Source organism: Cavia porcellus, unplaced genomic scaffold (assembly GCF_034190915.1).
Source record: "Cavia porcellus strain 051 isolate PalLab524CR breed Dunkin Hartley unplaced genomic scaffold, mCavPor4.1 scaffold_23, whole genome shotgun sequence".
NCBI lineage: Eukaryota > Metazoa > Chordata > Mammalia > Rodentia > Caviidae > Cavia > Cavia porcellus.
The window spans coordinates 55,749,902-55,776,830 of record NW_026947506.1 but is presented as its reverse complement, the minus strand read 5'-3'; the positions used below and the strand labels follow the sequence as shown (position 1 = coordinate 55,776,830).

The window sequence follows — 26,929 nt, the reverse complement described above, 5'->3', positions numbered from 1 at the left end:
AGCCTTTACATATAGAGTCTCACAAGCAAGAAGCCAACTGAACAAATTACTAAGGGCAGGAGGAGGTCAACTTTCCATTGTTACTTCCTGAGCAATACAGTAGAGACAGCTACTGACTTACCTACCATTTACCCTATATTAGCTATTTTAAGTAATCTAGAGATGATTTACAGTATGACTGGAAGCATATATTTAGAACCTATGTAAATATTACACCTTTTTATTAATATGTTTACAACATGTCATACATACTTACGTTAATGGAGAATTGGTACAGATACATATCTCAGCTTGACAGTTTTCACCCCCGCTACATTCCCCTTCCCTAAGGGTCATGAGTATCTCAGGAGCAGTCCTGGGTCACGCACACTCAGGGACAACTGTATACAGGAATCATCAGTGCACTGGATCATAATGCAATCCACTACCAGCATAGTATTATGTTAGCTGATAACAACAGGCTTAATTTTTGTTCTCATAAAAGTATTTCTCTTGTCCATGTCATTTAGTACCTGTACTAAAAGAAAAAAAGAAAAATTTTGATGGATGCTATGGCTACACTCTCTCTTTCTCTCTCTCTTTTCCAAGTTTCAAATAAAATACATAAGGTAGCCACAAATCATTCAAACCTTACAAACAGCCCAGAAACTTCAAAATAAAAGTCTATTAAGCAACAAGTCGCATAGTAAAGCCCACCAAGAATCATGTCGGTGGAGAAACAAAGCTGGAGAACTGCACATTTGTTAGTTTACAAGAATTCTGCAAATGTTACCCAGCTGGGGTGACAGTGCTGCATTTTTAATGCTGAGTTTTTTGACAATGAGGTGCTAGATCCTGCATGTGCTTGTTCAGCATCAACTGATATGAGATATGATTTTTCTATAGCTTATTCAGACAGTGAATTCTTGACTTTTGAATGCTGAATCTTCCTTGCCTGTCTGGGAAAAACCCGACTGGGCTAGTACCTTAGGAGCCCTATTATGTCAGGCTGGACTGTACTTGCTAATTAACACCTTGTTGAGAATTTCTATATTTAAGTTCATGACAGATACTGCTTTAGAGTTCTCTTTTTCTGCAATGTCTTTGTCAGGCTTTGGTATGATGTTAACATGTGCCTTACAAAATGAGTTGGAGGGGCTGGGGATTTAGCTCAGCAGCACAAGCGCTGGCTTGCAAGCACGCAGTCCTTGAGTTCAATCCCCGGTACTGATTTAAAAAAAAGAGTTGGAAAGCGTCACCCCTAATTCTTAGGAAGATACAGTCAAATTGATATTGTGCTATGGTTCCTATCTGGATGTGACTCCAAGGCCTCATGTGCTCAGAAGCTCATGAACTTTGAAGGGAGATTGAGTCATGGGGCCACTATAGCCGGACATGACACTAGGAGGTCAGGCCTGGCTGGATGAGTGGGTCACGGGGGATGGCCTGGTGGGGTGTGTCTTCCTCGGGTTCCGGGTTCCGTTCTTCAGTCTCAGCTTCCTGGCTGCCATGACGTGAGTAGATGTTCCGCCACACCAGCCCCCTCCTTGCAGGCTGCTGGCCACAAGAAGACTGAACTTCTAAAGCATTAGCCAAAAGAAACCTCTCCTGCTTAAGCTTCTGGTGTTGGGATGAGGCCAGTGACTAAGATATATCAACTCTTCATTATATGTTTGGTGATACTCTCCAATGAAACCATCTAAGCCTGGAGATGTGGGGGGAAATCTTTTAATTACAAAATCATTTCTTCAATGATTATTAAGCTTATTCAAATTATTTCATTTTTGTTGATTTTTGATAATTTGTGGTTTTCTAGGAATGGACCTGTTTTACCTAAGTTGCCCAATCTATCAACATACAGTTGCCTATAGCATTTCCTATTTCAGTGACTACAGGACCTACTGTAAAAGCTTGCTTTGTTTCTGACACTGGTGATTCATGTCTCCTCATTCCTATTACTCTTTTATTTATTACAGTTATTTAAACATCCCATCTTGACTTACCCTGTGTGTCTGCATATCTGGAGCAGCTGCTATAGGTATTCCAACACATATACATCCTTACCTGTTGGGAGCCGCAGCCCCGAGCCCGGTCGCCTCACTTGGCGGACGTGAGGCCTGTAGTAAAGAGCAAAGCCTGAGGTAGATTACCCCTCCCATCGAATATGTTAGTTTCCTGCTTACCGCGTAAACAACCCGCTCAACAATATAGTCTGCCTGGCAACTGATGATGTTAGCCAATCAGCTTGCCTTGCTTACTTTAACATGATTGGACACTGTACCCGTATATATACCGGTGCCACCCCCTGGGCGGAAGAAGAAGCCAGGTAGAAGCCCGGAAGTAGAAGCCCGGAAGGAGCCGCGGGGAGCGGACCAGAGGAGGCTTCGGCTGGGAGCGATCCCAGGGCAGGCTGTACGGAGAAGAAAAATAAAAAGAAAAGGTTGTCCACTACCAGACTTTGTCGTGTGTCCTTCCTGCCGGCCGGGAGCGGACATCGACACTTACCAGTCTCCTGCCATTGATATTCCACCACTTTAGGTGAAGTGTGGAGAGACCACTTCTCCTCAGGTTCCTTTAAGCTCCTCCCTCTTTAACATCACTGACTTGAAGACATGTTCATTTCAATTATCAAATGTGATTTATAAAACTCCCACGAAAGTGGTCCTATATTGCACCCATGCATATTTCTGCCTTTCCCATCATTATTCTTCTTTCCAAATATTCTAATTAATTCAGTTTGGTTTGGTTTAAATATTTACTGTAATATTCAGTTAATTCAGTCTGAATAAATTTCCTTAGCAACTCTACAAAGGCAGGTGAGCAACAACAAACTCTTCTCATTTGGCTTCACCTAATATCATCTTTAATCTTGAAAGATGATTTTGCCAGATGAGGAATCCGGGGTGGACAGTTCTTGTTCTGTCTGCCCTTGGGAAATGAGGCGCCACTTCCTTCTGGCTTCACCGTGTCCCCTGAGAAACCTGGCGGGTTTCAGAGCTGGTATCCTATGGCCCCACAGTGTTCCTCTCCACCGGCTGTCCACTTTTTCTTTTTTGATTCTTCAGTCTTTAGATCAGTAAGCATACAGTGTCTTCATACTTCTTTCCTTTGATCCCATTTGAAGTTCACTTGAATTGCTGAATCTGTAAGCTGGAGTCTTCCATCTAATTTGGGTTATTCTCAGCCAAATACAGTCACGCACCGCTTAAATAACGTACTGGTCAAAGACCACGTATAAAGTAGCGGTCACAAAGGACTGTGGCAGATTTGAGAAATTCCTATCACGTAATAATGTCATGGTCATCATAAGATCACAGCACATTCCTCACGTGTGTGCGGTGACACAGATATAAACAAACTTACTGTGTGGCAAACCCCACAGAAAGTAACACGTGAAATTATGTGCAATAGTTGAGAATGATAATATTTCACTGGTTTAAATATTTACTGTTAACTTTTTTCTGAGATGGGGTTTTGCTTTACAGTTCAGATTGCCTTGAACTCACTTTGTAGTCCAAACTGATCTTGAACTCACAGTGATCCTCCTGCCTCAGCCTTCTGAGTGCTGGGATTACAAGCATGCACCACCATGTCCAACCTCTGCAATATTCTTTTTCATCCTGTTAAGGGTGGAAACAGCACTTCTACTTAGGTTCAGTTTCTTACTCAATTTATAACTGAGTATACTCCCTTCTGCTTTTAAAAATAATAAACGTTTACCATACAGCAGTATCTGTGTTACACTAGCAGCAGCCTCACACATCTCCCGTTTACCTACACCATTGGGTTGTGTGAGTACACAATGACCTGGCACAAGGACAGGATCACCTAAGCGTGCCATGTCTCAGCGTGTGTCCCGTTATACAGTCACAGTTACACTCCGTCAGTACCACACTCTTTTGCTTCCCTCTGTAACCCTAAAGGCATAAATGCTGCTATCTGTCATGATTCACAAGTCTCTAAGGTCCCACCTGACATTATTACTACTCTCCTTTCGTCTGCTGCTTAGATTGGGTAAGATCTATTGATCTGCCTTGGTCACACATCATCCTATTGATCTCCCAAGGTCACCAAGTATGTCCTGTCAAGTCTACTTGACTATTGAACCCATCAGCCAGTTTTTTTCCCGTTTCTAAATTTTTCAATTTTGTATTTCACTCTTTGTTCTTTAACTTTTGTCTTCGCTGACATATTTTGCTTTTTCATTTGTTCGAAGACAACTTGGAACTGATTGCTGAAGTATTTTTATGACAGCTGCTTTAAAATCCTTGTCAGCTGATTCCATCCCTTGATTCATCTGGGGTTGGTGTCAGTTGATTATCTTTTCTTATTCAAGTTGTGATTGTCTCGGTTCTTGGCATGACAGGCGATTTTTCTGCTGCATCCCAGACCTTTTGTCTATCATGGTCAGAGATGCCGGGCCCCATTACTCTCTCACTGCAGCAGACGGCCACTTTGCTTCAGCTCAGCAGGCAGGTCCCAGCCTGCTTTTGTGTGCTGTGCTCCTAGTGTAGCTTGGTTTTCAGAGCCAGTGGCCTGTACTTCACCTTGGGCACCCAGGGGTGTTGCTAGTATTGTCTAAGGGGACAAAAAGGCTTCCCCCAAGTGGACAGCTTGGTGTCTCTCAGCAGGAGAGGGCAGGATCACACCAGCAGGCTTCCAGGTCCAAGCACAGGCTGCTTCTGTAGTCAGGTTCCTGCGGTCAATATCCCACAGCAGCCAGTAAAAATACACCATGTGTTTAAATTGTTAAAAGGCGCGTTACAGCAGACCCACTGCCACAAGTCCTGCTTCAACCCTCCCCTCACTTCAGTCCGCTCACCCTATCGACCTCTCCACTTTCTGCAGCAGCTCTAGAGTCCTCTTGCGTGACTAACTGCCCTGTCGTGGCTGCCTCTGCATCCAGAACTGATTCTGGATGTTTATTTTTCATGGTCATTTTGACCTCAGGGAAGAACCAGACCCAGTGAATATGGTGGACGAGGACCAGCCTACCTTTCCGCTGGATGGCAGCATGATGGCAGCGTCTGCCCTATGTCTGATCACACCTCATAAAAGCTCAGGAAAGGAGACGTCCAGAACTGCTTTAAAGTGGCAAGGACAACGGGGCAAGTGTGGAAGGGAGAGGGGGTGTCCTGAGGGCTTCATGACGATGCGTCTTTCAACATCATAAATTTTCTTTTGTGAACATCACTACCCCCTACGGTATGGATCTGGAACGTTCCCCAGAACACCAGTGTGTTGTGGAGGCCAAGTGGATTTCGGGGCCGGGTGCTGCGTTGCTGGGAGGTGAGGTCTGGTTAGAAGAGGCGAGCGGGGGCGGGCGAGGGGGGGGGAACACCTAGAAGGCTGAGTCTCCTCCCAGGTTTCTCCCTGCTCTTCCTGCCTCCAGCCACCCCGACTTGAGCAGCCCCTCTGCCGCATTTCTGCCTTTGAGCCATATGACAATAGACTGAAACTTCTAAAAACTGAGCCAAAAGAAACTCCTCCTAGGCCAGGCATGTTGGTACATGCCTGTAATCTAAGCATTCAGAAGGCTGAGACAGGAGGATCACTGTGATTTTAAGGCCAGCCTGAACTACATAGTGAGACTCTGTTTCAAAAAAGAAAGAAAGAAAGAAAGAAAGAAAGAAAGAAAGAAAGAAAGAAAGAAAGAAAGAGCGAGCAAGCTAGCTGCCTTCCTTCAGTGTCAGGTAATTGTGTTTCACTGACAAGAAAGTAACTAAGACACTATTTTCCAATTATACCTCATATAAGCTAGGGAAAGTATTTTCAGACCTTGTAACAGTTTTAACAAATGCTTCACAGGAAGGTATAAGAAAAAACCTTTAGTAAGCACTTTGAATTAACTAACATCATCTATAGAACTTTAAGCAAATATTCAAAATCCAAACAAAATTTCATTCACATAATAACAAAACACATTAATTAATTAACAGTGGGGAAAATGGAAATAAATCTTATCACCACCAAATGAGTGCTAAATTAAATGATGGCAATTTCACCAAAAATTACTCATTAAGAATTATACTTTGCCAGGCGTGGTGGTGCACACCCATAATTCCAGCATTTGGGAGGCTGAAGCAGGAGGACTGCCTTGAGTTCAAGGCCACCCCGGGCTACACAGAAGCCCTGCCTGAACTGCATAGCTGAAGCGGGACTGAAGAGCAATCCTCCTTAACTACCCCCTCCTCCCCTGTGGCTGTGACTTCCTGTTCTGATACAGGTAAGATTGGCTACCATGTCCTATAAACACAGCTTGTGTCACCTTGTTCTCACACAATTCACAAGGCTCTGTCTTCTTTTGAGCCTAAGTTATTAATTGCTTTGTCTTGCTCCTGTACCCTCATTGCCCCAGCCCCCCAGTTTCTAACAGCAACCCACTCAGCCAAATGCACAGAACTAGAGCCTTCTCTTTATTGTGGTGCTCAGCCATTCTGGACCTCATGAAGGAGGTCAAGCTGAGCTGGGGTGCACCTAAAGCCCAATAAATCCTCCTGCTTCCCCACTGGTCGGTCTGATCACTTGCATTCTGCAACACAGCAAGATGCTATCTCAAAAAAAAAAAAGAATTATACTTTTAAAACATTTTAATAGGAAAATGATTTTTAGATGGAAACAGATGCAGAACTCATTTCAAGTTATGCACAAATATGCAAAAGCAAATTTAGATTTAAAAAAAAAAAAAGGAAGTACACCAAAATCCCTATGTGATGGGAATAACTATTTTCCTTATTTTCTCAAAGATTATGTAATTATTTACATTGGTATATAAATAATACATAGCAATCTGAATCATGAGCCTGGAAGCTTATAAATCAGTCCGCCAGGGGAGCCTCGGGTGTCAGCGCCGTTTGATTACCTTTCCAGCAGCATAGATTGCTCTCCTACCGCTGTCCACGTAACTCACCCCGTGCACCCCTCGCACTGCTCCCAGTGCCACAGCGGCCAGCCTGGCCTTTCGGAATGAGTTACAGACGCCGGCCCTGCCCATGCATCATCACAGGAAAGAGGTGTGACTGCAAGTGTATTTCAGAGCACTCCAAAGGCTGACCGGGCTCTGGTGGTAACACCACACCTTTCTATTTAAATCTTGTGGAGGTCCTGGACAGAGATTTAGGAAAATGCAACTAACGCTCAAAGGAAAAAAACATTTAATATATCCCGTACCTGAAATTCATACCCAAACGTTGAAACTACAGGACAAAAACTTGACAGCAGCTATTACTGTAGGAGGGGAAAGATAAGAGAGTCAGTGAACCTGAAGAATAAGGAACAAAAAGCACTATCATGAAGAACACAGAAAAGTTCCTGGAAAAAAAAATAAAAGAACAGAGGCTTGGAGGACCAGTGGGAGAATGCAAAAGATCTAAGGCGGATCTTACTGGAGTCTCAGAAGGAGAGGAGAGGCAGAGAAAAAGGATTTAAAGAAATAACGACCAAACGTCTCTTACATTTGCTCAAAGCCTCAAACTTGCAGATTTAGGAGGTTCGAGGAAACACAAACAGGATAAACCAAGAGCAAACACATCCAGATATACCGCAAGCAAAGTGCTGACAAGCCTGTCACACAACCCGGTTCCTGGCAAGGAGGTGATTTTTTTTTTAATTTTTTAATTTTATTTTAAAGAGATTAAGACAAAGGAGGACAGAAAAAGCAGATCAGAACAGAGCAATGTAAGCAACACAGCACTTCACCACAAGACAACTGGATATTAACAATAGCTACCATAATGTCTCTTTCTTTGAAATAGCTGAGCATACCTTCACCTACAATAGTATCAAACATAACAAAATAGTATAAAACCATTCAAGAGAATGAAAGTATTACAGGGCATTCAGAACCAAATAAACAAAAATGAACAATGGCTACTATATTATCTCACTTTCCATAAAAAAAATTTTTATACTATCACACATATTAAAATACAGTAAGACACAACATGATAGAACCAATGGAAACAGAAGAACAAAAGCATGGTAGGACTTCAAAGCAAGATGGTATTAAATCAGCAGTGGCTACCATAATGTCTTATTTTCTTCAAAATGCGTGTTCATACCATCACAGATAATAAAATCAAACAAAACAGAATAAAACCATTTCAACTAATGAAAGAAAACATTGTAAGGCTTCAAAGCAATGTAATGGGGAATCATGATTACCATAAAATCTTATGTACTCTAACCATTTCTTACACTAGGGAGACTATACGCATTTATACATGTGAGTTTGATTTATTTCGCTTATGAATATGGGCTCAAGTTGTGTCCATTTATTTATAAATATCTCAATGTGATCCTTCTTTATAGCTGAATAGTACTCCATTGTATAAAAATACCACAGCTTTTTTATCTATTCCTCAGTTGATGGACACTTAGGTTGTTTCCAAGTTCTGGCTATTACAAATTGTGCTGCTATAAACATGGGTGCACATATATCACTGGGGTATGATACTTTCAGTTCTTCTGGGAATATGCCTAGAAGTGGAATAGCTGGAACAAATGGGATTTCCAATCCCAGCTTTTTGAGGAATCTCCGGACTGACCTCCACAGTGGTTGCACAGTCTACACTCCGACCAACAGTGCAGGAGAGTTCCTTTTCCCACACAGCCTCTCCAGCATTTGTTGTTGGTAGTTTTCTTGATCCTGGACATTCTTTCTGGAGTGACATGGAATCTAAGTGTCAACAAGGTGACTTTGAGTGTCGTGACTAGAATGGGGGCAGTGCTGGGGGATAGGCCCTTCCCCTGTAGGGTCTGATGCTAATGCCACGTGGATTATGTCAGGATTGAACTAAATCACTTGTACTCAGCTGGGGTCACATGTAGGCTGTGTGTTACTGAAGACTTCTCTTATCTCAGCTGCTCAGGAAATAGCAAGGTATTTTGGAAGCTCTTGTGTCAGGAACCAAAAATAAAGATCAAATATACACTTCATATTATCTAACAGTATTAGTGGCATATACTATATATCTGTGTATATATATATATATATATATATATATATTTGTGCATACACACACATATCCCCCATAAGTAGGATATACTCTTTATGATAAAATAAATAAAATAGATGAGTATTTTGCAGATTAGGGCATAGCAGTGACCAGAATGGGGAAACAGATTCTCAATTACATTAAGTGCCTTCATCAAATTAAGTTCTCTTCCAGGGCCAGGAATATGGCTCAGCAACAAAAGCGCCTATCTGATTCCTGGTTTAAAAAAAAAAAAAAATCAGAGCTACAATTTATCCATCCAGAAAGTAAAAAATAAAAATAAAAATTAAGTTCTCTTCCATCAATACCTTTATGTGCTTTTCTGGCTAAAAAAAACACCTCCTGCCCCCCACCCCCAGGATTCCACCAAGATAACAGAGGTTTAGAAAGTGATTTCTAGCCACATAATGTACTTGACGGAATGCTTGCCAACCTTTAATCTCTCCAGGACACAAAACTGAGGAAAGAGAGAAGTCTCATTTCCTTGGCGCTGCCAACACTGTCATCTAAACCCAGTGCACAAGTTGCTCTGGCTTGGGGCTCTCAGCAGCTCACATTCTGTCATTGTCCACTGACTAACCTCCCGACCTCACAGATCTGGCACCCACGAGAGTGGCACAGCCCATGCCCACATCCTTGAAGCAACCAGCTGTGTCTGGCTCAGGTGCCCACTGGGCCCCACAACAGCCCACAGCCCGTGATTTCACGCGTCACTCATGTGTACTCTGCTCAAAATTCGTGCGCCAGCTGGGGGTCGGGGCTGAGGTCACCACACAGCTCTGTGCAGAGGGGACCTGGCTGCGGCTGCACAGCTGAGACTGCTGATAGCGGCTGCTGGCTGGCGCTGCCTGGTCCTTCCTCCCTCACGCTGCCTTCTCTAGGAAGCCTGGATCAGCTTTCTTCCAGGTGCCAGCTGGATGCCCGACCCTAGCAAGGGAGCGTACGTGCTTCTGGGAAACACTATGGAGTATTCAAACTTACACAGACCCAGATGACACAGCTCCTGCACACCCCGCTGGAAGGCTGATATGGTCACATGTGCAGTCTGCAGTTGTCAGAAATGTCCTGGGGCAGCAAATTGTGTGTGTGTGTGTGGCTGTTTCTGTTTCTTAGTACTAGGAATTGAACTCATGACTTCATGCTTATCAGGCAGTGCTGTGCCACTGAGCTATATCCCTGACCTGATCGTACTGAATTTTAAATGAATTAAAATCAAATAAAATTTAAAATTTTGTTCCTCAGTCACAATGGCTACATTTCAAGAATTGCAGGCAACATCTAGTTAGTGGCCATCAGGGCTGCATGGTTACATACAAGGAACATGGCTAGGAGACTGCATCGTGTAGCACAGATTCTGAATGTTTCCCTCCTGAAAGAAAGCCCTAGAGGACAGCTAGTGACAGATGCGGGCGTGGCTTCTATCATCACCATCAGTGTCACTCCACTGCTGCTTCACAGCTTTAGAATTTTGACTCCAGTTTCCAGGTTCCCCACAGACCCACAGGGAACCTGTACCAACAGACAATTCTCTGTGGCCTGTGTGCACCTCTGAAGCCAGCTCTAGTTACAGACCATCTTTCCAAGGCAGAGGTAGTGTCTCCCTCTAATGGCAAAGACAGATTTGTTTCCCGATCAAAATAATAAAGATTAATGTCGACCTTCCAGCCAAAGGTGGGACAGATTTACCAACAACCCTCCTAGGAGACAGGAAGTTTACCCCTCAGGGTTCCTGTGCTGGGACATAAATCCACTGTGCCCCCAACATCTGCTTGAGTCCACATCCACATCACCTCCCTGGCACCAGAAGGGCAAAGAAACCACAATGAACATGAAGATCAAACTGGCAGGTAGGTTTTGTCTCTGACATACAAATTCTGTGTGCTCTGCTGATATCCAAGAATTGCCACAGGCCAACCTGTCAGCTTTCAATCAGGGCAGAATCACAGACCCTCAGACCTTCTGCAGTCCTGACATCATCAAACAGCCCCCTGCAGCTCCTGACGACACTGCAGAACCAGCCACCCACACTGACAACAGCACTGGCCAGAGTCACTGATCCTGTTCTCCGGGAAGCAGAGCTGCCGCTACATAATGAAAACTGGAATCATGCTGTCTGGAACCCCGGGTTCCCCAGGTACAGCAGATAAGGAGATTAAGGAGAGGCCACCTCCACACAAGCTCTTCACTGGAAGGCAGAATGATACGAGGGCCTGAGGTACTGATGCGGCACAAGAAAGACATGGCCCGCCCAGCAGAAAAACAAAGTTATACACAAAACTGTGACCAAGTACGGTCACACAACTGCCGTATCTAAGCATATTTTTTACATGTGCACGCGTGTATGTATGTATGCATTTCCCCATCCTCTCTGCCAACTCTCCATCCAAGTTAGTTAAGGTACGAGATTCAAAGACACTTAATGGGTCAGGCATGGTGGCACACGCCTGAGGTCCCAAGAGCAGCCTGAGCGATTTCAAGGCCAGCCTGAACTACACAGGAGACTCCAAAGACACATAAAGGAAGGGAGTATAGGGAATATCTATGTAAGGAATATATGAAACTTGTCAGGCAGAAGCAAATGTCTTGTTGACTGAAAACATAAATACAGGTAGAAGCATGTGCGGGCTCTGAGTGTCAAAGCAGACTGTGTGGGACGTTTTCTGTGAATGGTCTCATGCCTGGCCTTCTAAGCAAGGGCAAGAAATGCAACACCATACTTCTCAGACAGCCTCCACCAATAGAGGCACCTATGCAAAAGGTGGAAGGCAAACATGAGAAATCATTACTCTCTCCTGGGAGCAGGTGTAAAACACAGGTCCATGCAGGTATCAGGAAGATGAGAAGATGAGAAACACTCATTTTCACGCTGTCAACAATTCAGATCAGTCAAAGCAGCGTCCTGTGAGTTCAGGTCTTCTCATCTCCTCAAAGTCAGAGGCAACTAGCCCTAGGTCAGTAGCAAACCTACGGCACACAGGCCACGGTGGGCTGTTTGCATTATTGAAAGCTCTAAAAGATTCACCATCATTGCCCTAGGCTTGTTGATGCTTTGGTAAGCATACTTAATTCAACTTATGATCTCCACAGTCTTCTCATAAATTAGAGATAGAATGTTGGTCTCAAAAGTGCAGGGTTTCAGAAACAGGAGATCTGCATTTTCTGCAATGTTCTGTCACCGCCCTCCAGTCACAAGACAGGAAAGTACTCCGATTCCACAATTTAAAAATGAGATTCAGGGCATGTGCGATGCATCCAACTTTCTCATTTTCCCTCTGGTAATGTAATTGGTTGACTTATGAGCCCTATTTTAATTAATGAAGGTTATTTCCCTTCGTTCACTTATTGTAGATATGTAACCCTTGGTTTTTATTACACCTCATACAGAATAACTTGCAGTATTTTTTAACTTCCCTTACATTCAAACTTATCCGTTAAAAGTAGATGCAGGCAGCAGCTTCATTATGCCTTTTAAGGTAGCAATTTCATATCATTTTTGTACAGAAATACATAATATTTAATATAAGTACTTCTTCTTTTATATTATAGTTATACAAATGCTGATTTGCTTATAAATTATGTATATGACATTATACTATCTGAAAATTCAATTTAGCAACAGTAAAGGGGATGCTACAAAATACTGGCTACAAACAGAAGGCATTAAATCTGATGTGATTAAAAATCACTGGGCTAGAAAAAAGAAATTACAGATATGAGAAGTGTTCAAATTAATTAACTTATTAACAGGACACTGGCATACTGTCACTGAGAGAAATGGAATGACAGAAGGTACCAGAGGTGTAATCTGTTGGAATATCCATGCCAATGACTATTAGGATAAAGACAGGAATAAAAATTATTTTTCAAAAGTAAGAAGGGTTTCTCAGCTAGCCACAAGTAACAGCAGGGGGCCCACACAGGAGCTGAATCCAAGAAGATACAACAGAGAAATGTGGAGAACGTCTGATATTTTGCAAACCACAGGAGCTAAGAAACAGGTCCTCCACCCGGAAGAGCTAAAGGGCAGCTGATGTACCAAGAGCCAAGTCAAGTGTGGATTCTGGCACAGCGGCAGGGCCAGCGCCCTGACGACACACATTTCCTGCCAGGGACCACAGAGTGTAAGGGAAAGGGCTGGAACGATGAGGGCAGGAATGCGATGGACAGGGCACACAGAAAGCAAAATAGAGATTTGTCACAGCAGAAATTTAAAAAGCCAAGCATGACTGGAGAAGAAGGGCTGGCTTACTCAGACCTTGTCCCACTGAAGGTAATAAAATCAGTGAGGAGCTGGGCATGGTGGCACACACCTCTCATCCCAGCAGCAGGAGGCCGAAGGAGGCAGGAAGATAATGCAAGTTCAAAGCCAGCCTAGGCTACACAGTGAGTTCAAGGCCAGCCTGACCTATACAACACAACCCTGTCTCAACAACAACAATAATAATAGCAGTGAGAACAGTTCTCTATGGAGAACCATGCCAAAGACAGGACAGGCTGCAGAAAGGTCTAGGACAAGAGTGGTGACCACATGGCATGCATGCTGCAGTGGGCTGCCGCACCAGTGGAAGTTCTGAAAGGTTCACCATCACCAGACCAGGACAAGGGCCTGGAAGTCACACAGCTCCTGAAGTCCAGTCACCAGAGTGCCACAGTAATTCTGTTCCTGCTGACACCACCACAAACTGTAGAAAATGTGAGAGCCAGCTGGCTGTGACATCTGTCACCCCTGTTACCGTGACCGCAGGACTGATGTGGTTGATCCTGCTGGCTAGGCTAGGGTCCCCTTCCTCCCTCATCACTCCATGTGTGTCCCTCCTAAAGCTGCGCAACACTACCTGGAAAAGTTTGGCAAGTCCTCAAATTTAAAAAAAAAAAATGCGCGCGCATGCCAACACACACACACACACACACACACACACACACAAACTTGTCATGATCCAGCAACTGCACTCCCAGGTACACACGGAACACAAAAACCCATGCTTGGAATAATATTCAGGGTAGCATCATTTATAACATCCAAAAAGGTAGCAGCAACCCTAACGTCCATCAACCAATGAAAAGATACACAAAGATAAATCCACACGCACAGCATTAGCAGCCATGAAGAGGAATGAAATACTCACACGGTACCACACGGACACACCCGAAAACATCACCCCACGTGACAGAAACCAGGCGCAAAAGGCCACACTCCACACAATATCCTTTTGTATGTGGAATGTCCCAATTAGACAAACTTGCAGAGACACCAATTGATTCATGATTCCTCAGGAATGTAGGAAGAAGGGAGAATGACGCTTGACTGCTAGGATTCCTTTGGAGAGGACAAAAATGTCCTAGAATTATATTCTGGTAATGGTTGCACAACCCTGTGATTATACCGAAAACCATTCAATGGTATATTTTAAATGAATGGATTGTACAGTATGTAAATTGCTCAATAAAAACAAGAAAATATGAATACATACAGTAGAAATTCACAGGTTGACTATATTAAAATACAACAAAGTACTTGAAATAATGGAAACCATTGGATTAAATTTACACTTATACTGGAAATTTTTTTAAAAAGGTAGAATGGGATGGAGTATAACTCCTCTGTGGTACTGTACTTGACTAGCATGTATGAGCCACTGAGTTCAACTCCACAGGACCACACACAAAAAAAGAAAAATGACACCATGTAATTTGACTTACTATGAAGAGTTAAAGTCAAGACAATACATATTGGCTTAACGACAGAAAAATATATATTGGTACACAACATGAAAAGTCCAGAAATAAGACTGCCCACATATGATAGATGGCCCTGCAGACTGGAAAGTAATTCAACAGAGAGTGCAAAGTTTTCAACAAATGGCACCAAAAAAACCAACTACCCAGTAAGCCTCATCAAGATGGATCAAAGACCTAAAGGCAAAAGTTTAAAACTACATAGAAGCTTTAAAAGAAAACAAAGAATATCAAATAATACAAAAAGCAAACCATTAAAGAAAAAAAAAGGTAAGTTGGGCAGTATCCAGTATTCAACTTAAAGATACCTTTAAGAAACAGTAAGAAGTCACAGACTGGAAGAAATATCCATACTGCACATCTGCTAAAAGATCCATATCCATAATGTATCAGGACTTCTAATCAATAACCTAGAGTACAATCACTTGATCCAGGCACAATTATGACAGGTATTTCCCAAATATAACGGCCAGCGTGCACATGACAAGGTCCTCCTCAGCAGCAGCAGCAGCCAGCAAATGTAAAATAAAACCACTCTGGCCAATAGTTCTGCTTCTAGGTATCCACCCAAGGAAAACGGGAATATATGCTGACAAATGGTTTTGTATGCAAATGTTCACGGTGGTTTTATTAGTAACAGTCGAATACTGAAAACAGAGAGGAAACTGAGGCATGGTCCCACAATGGAACACCACTGCGCAGAAACAGAATAAACCTCTATATGCGCTACAAACATGGGTACAGCTCAGGAACGGAATGGCGCCTGAGGAAGCCACTCACAGATCACCACACCATTATCTCACACACCAGTCATGTGACGTTTTAGAAATGCAAAATGAAATAAGAAAGTAGTAACTAGAACGATGGCTGCATGGGGAGGTCTGAGTATGAATGGGCCCAAGTAAATTCACAAGGGTTAGGGAAAGAATTTACACCTTCTCTGGGATATGGGTTCCACATCCATTTAGAATTGCTGAACTCATTTTAAGACATCCAACCAAAATTTGTGCACGTAATTACACCATTATTGGTAAACTTAGTGACTCCATGTAATAGCCACAAAATGTCACACAACAGAAATAACACTTTAATAAAAGCAAACAAATACCTTTGTCCACCTGCAGAGCTTCACCCCAGAGTGGCTCCCAATCAACTGATAACCTGAATGGAAAAGCAGAACACAAAACTGAATTCATCAAAGCCTCATATCAAATAGTGATAGTAAAATTTAGCACAATGATGTTTTTTGTTGTTGTTGTTTGGTTGGGTGGTTTTGCTTAAACTATGGCAGTCAACAGCCCCATAGTGGAAAACAGTAATGGTTTTACTCGCTGTGATGAGAAACAGTTTAAACTGTGTATATATATAATGACATAGACTCAAAAGAATCCATGAATTAATCTAAAATCATACAGGGAGGCTTTAACCTCTCAGTGTCTAACATACCTCACAGGCTAAAACTCAGAGCAGCTCCAAAAAGTCGGAGAACCCCATGAAACAACCCTCTTGGAGGATACCAGAGCACTGCAGATACTCATCTAGAAGACCCGAAAGGGGCTTTCTGGGGTAAAATGATGGAATACAAGTATCGCTTGCAGAAATCCACAAGTGAGAAGAGGCAAGAGTTTAAAAGGAGAAACTACAGTCTGAGGAGAAGAGTAAGAGCTCCAGGAATCAGAACAAAAAGATGGGATAAGAAAGTTACAAGACACGGAGAGCCTGACACGGTGATACATGCTCGTGATCTAGCATCCGGGAGGCTGCTGAGGGTCACCACAAGTTAATTCAAGGGCAGCCAGCCCTACACAGTGAGACCCTGCCTCAAAACAAAACAAAACAAAAATACCAAAAGAGCCTGGAGAAACAGTAAGGCAACACAGATGAAAGTCTGCAGCATTCTACATGACTCAGAGTGGGGGCAAGGTCAGCCTGGAGAGGGCAGCAGCCACGGTGGTGACAAAGGACAGCAGACACTCATGGTTACTGCAGGCTGTGAGGCGAATGTGAGGACTGAGTCTGAGAGTGGCTCATCTTGCCTGGCAGGTTAGTCCTGGAGAAGATACCCACAGCAACAGCCACCAAATCTTGGAGTGGTCCAAACAGAAGCCATCTGGAGAGGCGGCTTACTGTTTGGGAATGAGTTGCTCCAGAGACCAAGAGTCACAGACAACCACACTTCCGGGCCTCTGGGACACCCTGCCACAACAGCTGGGTGGGAAGAAGCCACAACAGGCAGTCATTAATAAGTCACGCACCATAATCAAGCTGTATTCCAGGAATGCAAGGATGGTTCATCATAAATCAACAATGTGATACAGCTGATAAATAGACTCAAGGAAAACAATCACAGGATTGTCTATGTAGAAAAAGCCTTTGACAGTTTCAACATTCCTTCATGATAAAAGCCCAAAGAAACAAGTACAAAAGGATCATACCACAACATAATAAAGGCTAGCCCCAACAAACTCATGGCCAACATCATACTGAATAGGGAGAACAATGCATTTCCTCTAAAATCAGCAAGGAGAAGAGGGAATCTACTGTTCAATATAGCACTTCAAATTTTAGAGCAATTAGGCAGCAGATAGAAAAAGAAGAAAGGATACAACAGGAGAGGAAGAATTTAAATTATCCTTATTTGCAGATATGATCCTATTCTCAGAAGACCCTAAAGGCTCCATCAAGATTTTTACATTTTATAAACAAAATCAGCAAAGTAGCAGGATACAAATCAACACACAAGTGTCAATAGTTTGTCTATGCACCAACAATGAACTAAATGAGAAAGAAATCAAAGAAACAATTCCTAGAAACCAACCTAACCAAGGAGGTGAAAGACCACTACAGTGAACCTTTGAAAACACTGAAGAAAGAAACACAAGAAACACTAGACGATGGAAAGACCGCCTGTGTTCACAGATCGTAGGACAATGGCCATACTACCAACAGACCAAACGCAATCCCCGTCAAAATACCAGTAACATTCTTCACAGGACTAGAAAAAAGTCCTGAAATGTACATGGAAACACAAGAGACCCAGAATAGCAAAGGCAACCCTGAGCAAAAAGAGAAATGCTGGAGAGGTCATAGTGCTATGGAACTTCAGTAACAAAACAGCATGGAACTGGCATCCAAACAGACGGCACTGAACAGAGGAAACAGAAGTGAGCCACTGAATCTTGACAAAGGGGCCAAAAGCAGGTTGGAAAAAAGGCAGTCTCTTTATCAAATGGTGCGGGGAAAACTAGACATCCACGTGAGGAGAATGAAACTAGATCCCCACTATTCGTCCTGTACAAAACTCAGCTCAGAATGGAGAAGAAATCTAAACAGGAGACCCAAACTTTGCAACCACTAGAAGGAAACACTTTGCAAACACTAGAAGGAAGGGGGACCCTCTGAGACACAGGCACAAGTAAAGACTTCCTGAACAGAACCCCAGCAACACAGAAAGGAACTGCAAGACTTGACTGGGGCTGCACGAACTCAGCAAGGAAAACAACAAACCAAAGAGACTACATGCAGAGCGGGAGGAAATCTTTGCTAGCCACTCTTCCAACAGAGAATTACTAAGCAGAAGAAAGAATTCAAAAATATTACCTTCCCCAAAAATTAACCACTAAATAGACAAATGAATTGAACAGACACTTCTGAAAAGCACAAACACACAAGAGATACAAGGAAAAATGTCCAACATCCCCTAAAGAAATGCAAATCAAAACCACATAGATTCTGGCTCCACACAGAATGTTTATCATCAAGGATATTCCCCCCACCAAAAAATTACTAATGCTGGTGAGGCACGGGGGGAAAGGAACCCCTCTATACTGACAGTAGAAATGTAAATCAGTACAACCACTATGGAAATCAGTATGGAGTTTCTAAAAAACTCAGAAAACGCTACCATCTGACCTTCCTATACCACTTCTTAATATATATTCAAAGGAACTGAGGACAGCATACTGTAAGGACACCTACATACCCATGTTTATTTGACAACAGCCAACATACAGAACCAGCCCAGGTGCCCAAGAGCAGATGAATGCACAGCATCAGTCAGTCACAAGGAAGAAGGCAATTCTGTCATTCAGGAAGATGTATGGGGCTGAAGATCATCCCAGTAAGGGAACTGAGTCAGACTCAGAAAGACGAACATTGCACGCTTTCTCTAGTATGTGGAGTCTAATGAAAGAAAGATAACATAGAAGTAGAAGGAGGCTGTCACTAGAAAAGAGGGAGGGAATAAGAGATGCAGGAAGAGGGCTTGTAAGTGAAGGTAATACAATGAATAGGATCAAAATGTTATATGCATGTAAAAAACATCACATCAAAACCCATTATTTTGTAAAATTAATAGCCATTAGTCAAGAACATATATATATATATATATATATATATATATATATATAGTTTTTTCTATTGGAGGTACTATGAATCAAACTCAGAACCTTACACTTGCACGGCAGGAAGAATATATTTTTTAAATGGGCATGGTGGCACATGCTTATAATCCCTGCATTCGAGAGACAGACACAGGAGGATCATTGTGAGTCTGAGACCAGCAGATTACATGCTGAGCTCGAGGCCAGTCTGAACTGCATAGTGAGACCTGATTCCAAAAAGAAAAAAAATTTTAAAATGAAACTGCAGAATAACTTTTCAAATGGACCTTGGGCTGGCTATGAAGCAAAAACAACAATATACTTCAAATGAACACTAGGAAACTATCACCGCTGATCTTGGAAAAGAATATGAAGAATCAAATTGGCAATAGAAGATCAAAACAATGAATTATTGACCCAAAAAGAGGGAAAATCAAATTCTAAGAACTACAATGTAATGGGAATTCTCAGTATCACACCACAACCTAGTATCTAAAAACTCTTAGCCATAGGGCTGGGGATTTAGCTCAGCGGCACAAGCGCCTGCCTTGCAAGCAGGCAGTCGTGAGTTCAATCCCTGGTACCGATAAAAACGAAAAGCACCAAAAAAAAAAAAACCTCTTAGCCATGTAAGACCTGAAACAGTAGGCAAAAACTGTGCCAAGATAATCTCATTTAGTTTTCAAACATTTTGATTTCAAAAAATTCAATAAAGTTTCGCATGAGGCTTCAAACAGTAAGCCCCAATTACCATGAATCTCTTTGTGCAAGACAAATGAGGCAAGCAGAGAAATAGAGAGGATGACGGCGAGAGTGGGTTAGAAGCTGGTTTCCTGTGCACATTCACAAAGTGATGATCAAAAGAACAATGTCAATTCGGATTACAAGTCTCCGGTGGCAACATTTACAGGGCTTTGTCTTTTATACTCTTCCACATTTATGTACACACCTTGCATATAAATAAACAAAGCATTGCTTATCTACTTCAAGATGGAACTGAGCCCAATGCAGTAAGTAATAAGCATTTAAAAGATTACCAGGGAAAATTCTAGGTCTTCTACTGGATTCCTAACACTGCTGATGTTGCTAGCACAGAAATCATGCTCTATTAGTTAAGGCCCTCGCCCCAGATAGAGTTCTACACCGTTTTACACTTAGGCGTGGACAAAAGCCACTCTCCACATTTTAGGGCAGAGCTGTGCGGTGACCATGCTGCTGGGATAAACCAGAGTATACGGTTGCTAGGATGCACAGTGCAGAATTCAGCTTCCAACTGAGACAGAGTAATAGGATTTGCCATTCCACCTGAAACACCAAAGAATGGACAAGATCTATGAAACCACAGGTTTTAGGACATGAAAATTCAGGCAGCCAAGGACACTGATTCCAGAGATGAGAAGCAAACCAGGTGAGTGCTAGCACTGCCAGCTTTCTGTTTTCAAAGCTGCTAGGCCAGAAGCCCAAGCAAGGTGGGAACCCTAAAGCAAAGCACTCACTGTATTGAGGGAACGGGGCTGAGAATCAGGCAGAGCAAGGGGTACAGAGCGTGCAGATCTGTGTACCTGAGAGAAGACAGTGACTCCAACACGGACTCAGAATTCTGCACCGGATTCTTATCAAGTGTTTGCCTGTGTACTGATCTGGTGTCGGTGTAAAAGTAACTGCCCAAGACCTGGAAAGAAGGCACTCGCAAGGCGAGGCGTGCTGGGTGCTCACAGCAGACCCCCTGTTCCCACCGGACTGGAACCTCGGCATACACAAGGCTTTGCGGAGAGAACACAGGTGTTTTTGCTTCCGTAGTCCCTGGTCTCGCTTAATACAAGTGAGTCTCAAAGCTCCAACTAATCCTAAATAACATATTCATCCCCGATAAAAGCTCCCAACTGTTTACAGGAGTGTTTATATGAAATTATTCAGCCACTTATAAGATAAAGTAAGTTTGGCATCCAGTTAATGATTACCAGGAAAATACGTAAGAAAAAATACTGTGGAAAATCAATCCATCAATCAAAATTGAACTAGAAAAGACATAGACATGACATATAAGGACAAAAAAACAGGTATTCCATGCTGGAACTAGTCTGCCTCCCTGCTAAGCAATAGTGAGCCTACTGGTGCGCGGGCTGAGAGTCAATCATCCCTCTTCCCCTATCCCCTTTCTCCTGCCCCAACCCCCGTTAGCAAATGGGAATCAGAGATCTGAGCATCTCTTGGGAGGCTGATAGAAAATAAGGGGGATTTCCTTCTACCATCTCTTTGAAGGCAAAAAATTTTTACTACTGTTTTGCTTTATTCTTATTAATGGTACTGCTCTATTCAATATTCTGTTTTGATAAGTTCTATAATATTCTGTACTTCATTTTAGTTTGATATATGTGATTGAAAGAGCAACTATTATGATGATAACAAAATATACTGTGATTCCTATTGCTGTTATCCCGGTAACCTGCTGTGAAGTTCTGTACCAATTTCACTATACTGTATCAATTGGTTTTGTTCTGTCTTGTTCTGTTGTATTTTACTACCTTCAAAATAAAAATTTAAAAAAAAAGTATGAAGGCACACACACACAAAAAGGTACATAACAACTACACTGAGACATACGACAGGTTTAGCACCTCTAATTCAAACATCCAAAATCCAAAATGCTCTAAAATCCAAAATCCAAAATGCTCTAAATCCACAGCTCTAACATGCTGTTCAAAATGTTTCAGATTTTGGAGAACCCTGAATTTCAGTTTTTCAGATAAGAGATGGTTAACTGGTAAAAATCTACAAAAATATTACAAATTTCAAAAAAATCCACAATTGGAGACACTCAATTATTAAACTGCTCAAAATCAGGAATCAAGAAGGAAAAATCAGGAAAAACCTTAAAAGTAGCAAGGCGGTCAAAGGGACAGACAGCAGGAGATGGGACAGCCAATCTCCTCGGCAGCAGTGTGAGGGACAAGATGAGGAGAGGGTTTCTTCTAAGCACTCAAAAGAAACACTGGCACCTGCACTTCTACATTCTGCAAAAAATAAAATAAAGTATGTTACAAAAATGAAGGCAGAATAATGCTTTTCTCAGGTATATAAAGCTGAACTAAGTTGTTACCAACACACACACATACACACGCACACACACACACACACACACACACACTCCAAAGGAAGTTTGCCAGGGGAGCCAGGGGAGTTCAATGGTCCAGCACATGCTCAACTTGTGTGAGCCCCTGGATTCAATCCCCAGGACCCAAAAAGTAAAAACATAAAACAGTGATGCCTGTCTTTGGGACTGGGGGTATAGCCCAGTGATAGGGCAAGTGCACAAGGCCCTGGGTTTGAGCCCCAGAACCACCAAAAAAAAAAATAGGTGTTAGGTAGAGAAAACACAGAACTACCCAAAGGACACAGAAAGTGGTACCGACACGAGCAGACATGTAAAACCCATTTTTTCTTTCCTCTAGAAGACTTGAATCGGACCTATAAGTGCAATGGCTCAACTCAGAGCATCGCATGTGACAGCCACACAGCCTACATCCCCGCCCAAGATTCTTTCTATTTATGTAAGCCCCTAAAAGACACCTGACTGTTTAAATAAAACAACAAAGTAGTAAAGGGTTTGTAACACATGTAAACTAAAACGTATAATAAAAACTGCATAGTTTAGAAGGGAGAGTGGAGGTACACACCACTGTAAGGCTGTTCTAGTGTATATATAAAGTGATACATGACAGGCAATGTATCCTTTATCCTAAGTGTTTGGGAGCAGCAATGTTCTGGACTCAGGTTTGCTTTTTGATTTGAGAGTATTTCCTCATAGGCACACCTTGAGGACAAGAGCCACGGGTAAACAGCAAATTCATGGGCACTTACAGCCTGGACCATAATGTTATGGAACTTTTTGAGAGCACCTACATCTCCACTTCGCCCCATCAGGTGAGGGGAGCTGTGAATTTTTCATGGTTTGGTCACACTGGTGCTCACAAAAGTTTGTGATTTGGGATTTTGGATTTTTAGATTTGGACTGCTAACCCTTTACCACTCAAAGACGTTCTATGATATGACAAATTGATGTAAAATAAAACCTCAATCAATGTTACATAACAAAGGTGTTAGAGTTAACAAGATAACAAAGGTCTAAAATAGAATCATAAGAAAAAATCCAATTGATTTTTAAAAAGAAAAAATAACAAATTGAAGAACAGAACAGGCAGAAAATAAACAGCATGATAGATTCAATTCTATCATAAAATAACCTTAATATAGTCTCAATTAAAAGGGAAATTATACATAAATATCGGGCTACATCCTCTACCAAACTGATGGTTCCTGGGAGGAGATTCTGGTCCAGAACTGTTGCATAAAAAACCCCTCAAAAATACAGGGGTGTTGTTGGTCTTCTGATTCCCAACGCGCTCCACTCGTTCTCCTACTCAGCTCCAACCTCCTAAATAAAATATGACCCCAACGCTTCCGATGTGACCCCTCCCACTCAACACACTCCTAATTAGCTTGGTCCTGTGTCATATAAACAACTTCTTCCACGTCACAGCTTTGCTTTAATAAACAGCGACCGGTAAGGAGTCCGGAATCACCAGCATTTTCTGTGCGCACACTGGAGCCTCACTGACACTGAGAGCAACGGCCCCCAAATCAAGGGAAACGGCAGTGTGAGGTCCAGGCGGCCACCTCGAAAGGACCACAGAGACTGAACCTGCAGGCAGCAGCACCTGCCACTGCAACATGGCTGCTCTGCCAACTCAGGACACTTACACCTGCCTCTCCTCCTCTTCTTGGAAATCCCTAGTGTATGCTTCCTCTCTTAGGCCATTAAATTTGAATGCTGGGGGAAGGGGCACTGGTGGCACAGACCTAAAATCCCAGCACTCTGGGAGGCCGAGGCAGGAGGATTGCAAGTCTGACCCCAGCCTGGGCAACTCTGCAAGACCTGATCTCAGAAGATAAGTAAATAAGAAAAAGGCTGAGGATGTAGCTCAGTGAGTCCAACCACCAATACCACAGAGGAGAGAGAAGAGAAGAGAGGACAGACACACACAGACAGACAGAGACAGGATATATGAACGGATGGAGGGGGGGGGCAAGAGCAAGGAGCCCCCAGTGTGAAAGCGCAGGGCGGGAGCCGCAATGCTGGGCTTCTCACCTTGCTTAGTCAGGGCCTCTCGGAGAGCAGGAGTTATCATGGCTCTGCCCTCGCCACCATCACTCTCCCCTGGGTTCCTGGACAAACCAGTCTTCTCTTCCTGACGATCCTTTTCTCTCTGCATTAAAATAAGCATGAAACCCGAAACTGTTACTGTGTAATGACTATGACACCCCCACACTCAAGCACACCCAGCACAAACACGAAGGACACCTGTGGGCCCTGGCCTAAGTCACAGTTCTAAGTGAGCAGTGATGACTTTTCAGAGAAACAATACAATGAAACACGCAGTCCCACAAAACATAAATCAACAATTCCCTCTCAGGGGGCAAACGTTTTTAACAATCTGAGCATAGACAGCTGTCTAACTTGGGCAGATTTACTTATTTTCTCTGAATTTTCATTTCCTTATCTGAAAAGGGAACAAAATGAAAGCGTCCCCAGAGCAGGAATGTGTTGAAAATGAAATGAAATTAATTCACCTGGCACAGTAACTGACGCAATAATACAGGCTCAGTACGTGCCGGTACTCCTGGGAATCGCTCCCCGAGACGCTGCTCAGGGCTGCCAGTGGCCGCCTTCTCAGACCACGCTCCCCCGTCAGCGCCACCCCATCGATGGCCCTTCCAGCTGAGGCCCACACCGCTTACTCCCGGCACTTGGGGGGCTGCAGCAGAAGACTGCAAATTCAAGCCCTGCTTGGGCAATTTAGCACTTTAACAAGACTTTGTCTCTAATAAAAATTTAAAAATAAAGTTGGGCATGTGGCCCAATGTGAAGGTCTTAGGTTCAGTCTATTCTTTAAAAAAAAAAAATCCCACAGAGGAAATTTCTCTCCAGTCAAAGTAAAAATACGTCTAAGAAATCCAGATACTTGACACACATCAACTGTATTTACTTTGGACTTTGGCACAGAATTCACCAGCACAGTTCCACTCTGCATGATGCTTGTCTTTTAATTGCTCTGTGTGGCTTCAGTACAAGGTGATCCTCACTCGCTCCTTCCATGATTTCCTCCTCTCTTTTCCAACATTTACACTCCCTCGACATCTTCACGCCATACAGTACACAATCTCAGAAACAACCGCAAGGTTTGTGTTACACCTGCGAGGAGACACTCACCAAATCCTCAGAACGGCCCAGGTCCAAACTAACACGCTTTGGCAGGTGCCCCACCCCCCAGCCCCAGCGATCCTGGGGCAGCACTGGGGCTTGAACCCAGGCCTTCACACTGAGCTGGTCCTTTCAGGGTTTGTTTTTTTTTCTTTTTATGTTGAGACAGGGTCTCACTAAGTCACTAAATGGCTCAAGTTTGTGATACACTGTCTCAGCCTCCTGGAGGGCTGGGATTACAGGCGTGCTCGGTCACATCCGGTTTGGCCCATGTTAAGTGTCCAGGCATCCAGAAGGGAGGCAGGAAAGCTGGCCAGGGAGCATGGCCAAGGGCTAAGGACGGGGCCCTAAGAGTGGGCCATTCACAGCGGTACTCAGCAGTCACGCTGACCACCTTGGTGCCCGTGCTAAGTCACAGGAAAGGCAAGATGAGAGAGAGCACTGAAAACAGCACACGCACAGAATGCCAAGCAATGAAATCTGGGGTTCATTTCTCTATCTTCTGTTAGTTCCAGGACAGTCTCTGAAATAAAGTCAATAAAACAGCACTTAGAGAATCGAAGGCACCAAATGAGAAATGCAAACTCGTATTAAGCTCTATCTGTCCTGGAAGGCAGCACTCCAGATTACTAAATATAATCCAGTGCAAAGCAAATGAGTATTAACAGTCCTTTAAACTATACACGTCCAGATGGAACTGGAAAACTTTACACAGCAATCAACTGTTCTTACTGATTACAAAAATAATCAAATTAGTGCTATGCATTTTCTAGAAATAAAAAGCCTCCAATTTTTGGCTTTTGATGTCTTCCAGTACTGGGGAGTGAACTCAGAGCCTTCCTACTGAACTGCATCCCCAGTCAGACGCAGGGTCTTTACCAAGTCAGTAAGTCACCCAGGCTGGGCTCAAACTTGCCATCCTCCTGTCTCAGCCTCTCAGAGTGCTGGCTGCAGCCATGAGCTACCATGTCAGCTATTTATTACTTTACTAAAATGCTTTAAAATAGAAATGCTGTGGCTTTGTAAAAACCATCTATTGCAGCCCTAGGAGCAAAGGTGTGAGCTTGAACAATGGCAGAGGGCCCCAACAGCCTGTGAAGGCGGGGAGCCCAGGCACTGTCCCTCCTCTGCTGACCCCGCAGAGCAGCAGGAGGCCTAGCCTCGGCCCCTGAGCCTCCGGCACCATGAGCCCTCACCGGTTCTTTCTCACCCCGCAGGTCACATACATCCCAAACCAGAGCCCCCAACACCAGCCCTGCCCACAGTGCCCAGAGCCTCACAATCCCTCTTGTGGGTGACCCAGAGGCTCAGACGCCAGGGAAATGAACGCACTTGGCCCAGGGCCGCTGCCGGGGTGTGACCTGCTGTACAGTGTGAGCGCTGCCAACCCAGATCTGATCAGAGGCCATGTGAAGGCCGGGCGCAGGGGCGCTGGGGACAGTGACACCCATTGCTCTCGCTCCCTCCCGCACAGCACAGGCTGGCTATGTCGCGTGAGCGGCAGGAGCTCGGCTGGCTCCGAAGGCGGATGCCCAAGAAGCTGGGCACACCATTCACACCCAGATCTCATCTCC

General features: G+C 43.5%; 1 protein-coding gene across 5 annotated transcripts in view; it reads right to left on the bottom strand.

Moving 5' to 3' along the window:
* Positions 1-26,929, bottom strand: part of LOC100721498 (S-adenosyl-L-methionine-dependent tRNA 4-demethylwyosine synthase TYW1) — a 174,872-nt gene that overhangs the window by 125,570 nt on the left and 22,373 nt on the right. For 3 of the 5 annotated variants that reach the window (XM_013148267.3, XM_003465802.5, XM_063234466.1), the window contains 2 exons: positions 24,243-24,360; positions 15,820-15,872 (listed from right to left, as the gene is read on the bottom strand). The exons of 1 other annotated variant lie outside the window; for it this stretch is intronic. In XM_013148267.3, the coding sequence (XP_013003721.1) occupies positions 15,820-15,872; positions 24,243-24,360 (171 nt within the window). Of the gene's footprint in view, positions 1-15,819; positions 15,873-24,242; positions 24,361-26,929 lie in introns of those variants that run through there. One more of the 5 variants, XM_063234467.1, reaches the window with a different exon arrangement.